Source organism: Neomonachus schauinslandi, chromosome 5, assembly GCF_002201575.2.
Source record: "Neomonachus schauinslandi chromosome 5, ASM220157v2, whole genome shotgun sequence".
NCBI classification, from domain to species: Eukaryota; Metazoa; Chordata; class Mammalia; order Carnivora; family Phocidae; genus Neomonachus; species Neomonachus schauinslandi.
Window position 1 is genome coordinate 153,263,177 of NC_058407.1, and position 6,523 is coordinate 153,269,699.

General features: G+C 33.5%; 1 protein-coding gene across 1 annotated transcript in view; it reads left to right on the forward strand.

Moving 5' to 3' along the window:
- Positions 1–6,523, forward strand: part of LOC110582272 (phospholipid-transporting ATPase ABCA3-like) — a 165,165-nt gene that overhangs the window by 39,064 nt on the left and 119,578 nt on the right. Inside the window, exon 8 of the mRNA XM_044915266.1 lies at positions 1,133–1,306. Coding sequence (XP_044771201.1) covers positions 1,133–1,306 — 174 coding nt within the window. The remainder of the gene's footprint in view (positions 1–1,132; positions 1,307–6,523) is intronic.

Consider the following 6,523-nt stretch of genomic DNA (forward strand, 5'->3'; position numbering starts at 1 on the left):
TATTTGAGTCTTTGGATAACTTTTTTTCCTGCATAGAGGATTTACTTTTAAATCCATCAGTCATTTAAGTGTGGGGCTCTAGCACTCCTAGATGAGGGGTTTGATAATAATCCAATAAGGATTTGAGGTGATATAAAATGATCCATTTCTGGTACACCTGTACTTTAGATGTAGCCTTTCAGGGCCCTAAGTAAAAGTTCGAGGTATTAATTATGGCATCCTTCTTTAGCATGTCTTAATTTCTGTACGCCTTTGACACTGTCCAAAACTCTGCTCAGTCCCTCAGATTCTAAGCCATAGTTTAGATTTTACAAATGCTTCAAGGTGAAAATTAGCACCAAATTTTACACTTACCTCTCTTGAGTTCTCTTCTTACCTTGATTTTGACCCTATAAATTGTCCTTGCCTGGTAGCTCTCTGTCACTTAACATACTTAAAAAGTAATACTTTAACATACAAATAAATAAATAAACAAACTTAAAAAATAATTTGTCTAGATTTTTCTGTCATTAAAAGAGTTGGTCTGAAATAATGCAATCCTCATGATACATAGCATCCTAATCCAGAGGCTTCTCTGTTACACTGACTTTTTTCTCTGTCTTTTTAATATAGTTTTATAAAGTATTATTTATAAATAAGTGTTCAAAGTATCATAAATAAGACTGGAAATATATTGTTGTCAACTTTTTCAGTTTTCATCTTCCAAAATTCCAAAATAAATGTAAACTGTGTAGGTGTATTCATATGATGTGATTAGTGGTGGTGTAATCTAGAGAATGTTAGGCTGAGTAGTCATGAATAAAAATGAAAAAGGAAGTTTCCATAAACATAAGGGCAAATCCTTTTTTAGATGAGTAAATATCCACAATCATAGCATTAGAAGGAGGATCAATTCCAGAAAAGTTTATTCCCTGTACCATTTATTCATTCATTTAAGCAAAAATATTTATTGAGCACCTGTCTATGTTCAGCACTGTTCTAGATGCTCGTGATATGGTGGTGACCAAGACAGTTTCCCTTCTTTTGTAGGGTCTACATTTTAGAGCTCTTTTGTAATAAGATGAGGATATTTCTACATCAAGCTTTTGTAGTTTACTTGAACTAACTCTGTCTTTTCTTTCTTACTTTTCAGCTACTTTGGCTGTTTCTGTTGGAGGTTTCCTCTATTTTGCCACCTTCTTTCCATATGTATTCGTGAGGACCATATATACACAGATGACCCTCACCGAGAAGCTGGCTTTCTGTGTCTTTTCAAATGTTGCAGTAGCTTTGGGGGTTGATTTTATAAGCAAGATGGAAATGAAGGGTGAGTCTTTCCTTTGAAAAATTGACTTTGATGATTTGATTCTGAGGAAGAAAAGGCATATGGTCTGGGGTTGCCAATGGAGTGGGTGAAACAGTGGGTGAGAGATGATTGTAGTGTTTCTTAAATATTTTTTTTTCTGGATTGTAGTATTTTTTATCATAAAAGTGATACCTCTGGACTATATTTAGTATATATATATATATATACACACAGTGTATTTGTGTACCTATGTACATGAACATATATATGCAAATATGTATGTATGTATGTATTTACAAGTCTTTATATCGGTGGGCTCATCTTGGGGGGCAGTTTTGCCACCTAGGGGATATTGGTAATGCCTAGAGACATTTTTGGTTTTTGATTATGATGTCTAGTGGAGGACCGCTACTGATATCTAGTGTGTAGAAGCCAGAGATGCTACTAAATATCTTACAAAATACAGGACATTCCCTGAAACAGAAGTATCCAGGTTCAAATGTCAGTAGTGCCAAGGTTGAGACACCCAGCTAATATCCATATTTTAACATTGTATTTTGGAAATGATTCCCTATGAGCTTACAGATACATCTTCGTTAGTTTTTACAGATACATTGTATGGGTGTGGCAAAGTTCATTCAACCTATCTATGAGCATTTAGGAGCTTTATAGTATTTTTCAATTGAAATAAACCTGAAATGAATGACACATATGTAGTTTTATGTTATTGGATTATGTGGCATAAGGGTAAATTACCATAAGTGGCTTGGAGTAGGGTTTTGATTACAAATTTAATTCTTCAATAGATGTAGAAATATTCAGATTATCCATTTTCCTTGAATAAGTTTTAGTAGCTTATATCTTGTATAGAATTTGTCTATTATATTTTAGTGGCCAAAATTATGAAGTTGTTCTTCATATTCCTTTATTATCTTTTTTTCTGGGCCTTTTAAAATATTATTAAACTTTACATTCAATAAAATTACTCTTTTTGGGGGTGTACAATCCTGTGAGTCTCAACACATGTATATATTAATTTAACCTCCACAGCAATCAGAAAACAGAACTGTTTCCTCCTAACAAAAAAATTCCCTTATGTTGCTCCTTCCCTTCAGCCCCTAACACCTAGCAATCATTGATCTGTTCCTCTTGGCAGTTTTGCCTTTAACTGAATCCATGCAAATGGAATTATACGGTTTTGACACTGGCTTCTTCCACTTAGCCTAAGACATTTGTTCTTCACCCACGCTGTTACCTGTATCAGTGGTTCAGTTCTGTATATTGGAAATAATCAACTGATTAGGGATCCTAATTACATATGAAAACCCCCTCACCTTTGCTATATAACGTGTGTCTGTTCTGGTTTTTTTTTTTTTAAGGGAATATTTTATTTTATTTTTTTTAACAGTTTAGATATTTATTTATTTTAAAATTTTTAAAAGATTTTATTTATTTATTTGACAGATAGAGAGCAAGAGAGGGAACATAAGCAGGGGGAGTGGGAGAGGGAGAAAGAAGCAGGCCTCCTGCTGAGCAGGGAGCCCGATGTGGGGCTAGATCCCAGGACGCTGGGATCATGACCTGAGCCGAAGGCAGACGCTTAACGACTGAGCCACCCAGGTGCCCCTTATTTTTTAAATTTTATTATATGTTCTAGTTTTTTTTTTAATAATTCATGTTTCTCTTCATTTGAGCTTGTATTTTCTCTCTTTTTTTTAAATATTCTCATCCTGGTGGGTATGAAGTGGTATGTTATCATGGCTTTGGTTTGTATTTCTCTAATGACTAATGATATTAATCATCTTTTCATGTGCTTGTTGGACATTTGTACAACTTCTTTGAAGAAATATCTATGCAAGTCCTTTGCCTATTTTTAAATTGGGTTGTTTGTCTTTTGTTGTTAAGTAGTAAGAGTTCTTTATATATTCTAGATACAAGCCCTTTATTATATGATATTTTCTTCTATTCTGTAGGTTGTGTTTTTAACTCTCTTGATAGTGCCCTTTTATGCACAAAAGTTTTTAATTTTTATCACATCCAATTTATTATTTTATTGCTTGTGTTTTGGTGTCATATATTTACCAAATCCAAAGTCACGAATATTTGCCTCCATGTTTTTTCTAAGAGTTTTTTAAAAAAGTATTTGTAGCTATTTAGGTTTTTGATCCATTTTAAAAAGTTAATACTTGTACATATTGTAAGGGAAGAGTCCAACTTTATTCGTTTGCATGTGCATATCCAGTTATCTCAACATCACTTGTAGAAATTAGTCTTTGTTTTGTTTTGTTTTTTGTTTTTTTTTTTTAAAGATTTTATTTATTTATTTGACGGAGAGAGACACAGAGAGAAGAGGGAACACAAGCAGGGGGAGTGGGAGAGGGAGAAGCAGGCTTCCCGCAGAGCAGGGAGCCTGTCGCAGGGCTCGATCCCAGGACCCCGGGATCATGACCTGAGCCAAAGGCAGACACTTAACGACTGGGCCACCCAGGCGCCCCGAAATTAGTCTTTTTTATCCAATGTAATTATCTTGGAGTCCTTACCAAAAGCTAGTAGCCATTACTCACAGTTGTATTACTTTGATCTATATGTCTGTCTTTCACCAGTACCAGTTTGATTACTGTAGCTTGGTAGTACTGAAATCAGAAAGTGTGCCTTTCAGCTTAGTTCTTCTTTAATTAAGATTCTTTTGGCTATTCTGGGTCTCTTGAAGTTCCATATAAATTTTTTAACAATTGGATTTTAACCTTTTATTTTATTTTAAAAAGTTTTTCTTTAAATTCTAGTTAGTTAACATACAGTGTAATAGTTTCAGGTGTACAATATAGTGATTCAACACTTGCATACAACACCTGGTGCTCATCACAGCAAGTGCCCTCCTTAATCCTCATCACCTATTTAACCCATCCCTCCCACCCACCTCCCCTCTGATAACCATCAGTTTGTTCTTTATAGTTAAAAGTCAGTTTCTTGGTTTGCCTCTCTCTCTCTTTTTCTCTATGCTTGTTGTTTTGTTTCTTAAATTCCACATATGAGTGAAATCATGTGGTATTTGTCTTTCTCTGACTGACTTATTTTGCTTAGCATAATACTCTCTATCTCCATCCACATCATTGCAAGTGGCAAGATTTCATTATTTTCTATGACTGAGTAATATTCCATTGTATATATATATCACATCTTCTTTTTCCATTCATCAGTTGGTGGACACTTGGGCTCTTTCCATAATCTGGCTATTGTGAATAACTCTGCCATAAACATAGAGGTACATGTATCCTTTGAAGTTGCATATATAATTATAGTTCAGGGGCACCTGGGTGGCTCAGTTGGTTAAGCGTCTGACTTGTGATTTGGGCTGAGGTCATGATTTCAGGGTCATAAGATTGAGTCCCCTGTCTGGCTGCATGCTCAGTGTGGAGTCCGCTTGGGATTTTTCTCTCCCTCTCCCTCTGCCCCTCTCCCTGCTCACACTTTCTCTTTCCACTCTTTCTAAAATAAATAATAAATAAATCTTAAAAAAATTTATGGTTCAGCTTTTTCATTTCTCAAAGGGCTGTTGAGATGTCAATAAGTGTTGTCTTGAATCTATAGATTGCTTTGGGTACTATTGCCATCTTAATAATGTAGTCTTCTAATTTATGAACACAGGAAGTTTTCCCACTTATTTAAGTCTTCTTTAATTTCTTTCAGTGATATTTTGTAATAGTCAGCATACAAGTCTTGCAGCTCTTGTTTAAATTTATTCATAAGCATTTCATTCTGTTGATGCTATTGTAAATGGAATTATCTTAAAATCCTTTTTAGTTGTTCATTACTAGTAGATAGATGTACTGCTGATTATTGTATGTTGACCTTGTATCCTGCAACTTTGCTGAATTCTTTTATTAGCTTTAACATTCTTTTTGGCAGAGTCTTTAGGATTTTCTATACATGATTATGTCATCTGTGAGTAAGAATAGTTTTAGTTCTTCCTACCTAATTTGCCTTATCTCTTTATCTTGCTGAATTTCTATGGATATAACTTTACATATGTACAGTGTTGAATAGAAGTGGGAAAGTGAACATGTTTATTTTGTTCCTGGTCTTCTGAAGAAAGCTTTCTGTCTTTTACCTTTGATTATTATTTTAGTTGTGGGTTTTTCATAGGTGAACTTTATCCAATTAAGAAAGTGCTTTCTCTTTCCATTTTTAAATGTTTTGTTATTATTATGAAAGAGTATTGATATTGTCAACTACTCTTTCTGCATCAATTGAAATGAACATGTAACTTTATTTTCCTTCTTTTTTTCCCAGCTTTACTGAGGTATGGCTCATAAAAAATGTATATATTTAGGTTTTGCAGTGTGATTTTTTTAAAGGTGTGCAGTGATACAAGATAATTTAATATACAACATATACTGTGAAATGGTGATCACAATCAAGTTGACACATCCATTACTTTAGATACTATTTGTGTGTGTGTTTGTGTGGTGACAACATTTAAGATCAATTTCTTAGCAAATTTCAAGTATACAACAAATTATTATTAACTGTAATTACCATGTTGTACATCAGATCCACAGAATTTATTCATCTTATAACTGAAAGCTTATACCCGTTGACTAACATCTCCCAATTTTTCCCAACCCACTGTCCCTGGAAATCATTCTTTTACTCTCTGGTTCCATGAGCTCTTTAGATAAAATATATAAGTGAGATCATACATTATTTGTCTTTCTGTGTCTGGCTAGTTTCACTTAGCATAATGTCTTCCAAATTCATCCATGTTGTTGCAAATATCAGGATTTCCTTCTTTTTTATGGTCAAATAATATTCCAGGATTGTGTGTGTGTGTGTGCGCGTGCGCACGTGCATGCACGTGTGTGTATATGTATGTATATATACACACAGTTGACCCTTGAACAATATGGGGGTTAGGGCACTGACTGCCCATACAGTTGAAAATCTGTATATAACTTTTGACTCCCTAAAAACTTAACTACCAATAGTCTAGTGTTGGCTGGAAGTCTTACCAATAATATAAACAGTTGCTTAATTAATATTTTGTACGTTATATGTATTATATACTGTATAAAAATAAAGTAAGCTAAAAAAAGAAAATGTTATTAAGAAAATCATAAGGAAGACAAAATACATTTACAGTATTGTACATATATATTTTTTAAGATTTTATTTTTATTTATTTATTAATTTATTATTTATTTATTTATTTATTTATTTATTTATTTATTTATTTATTTA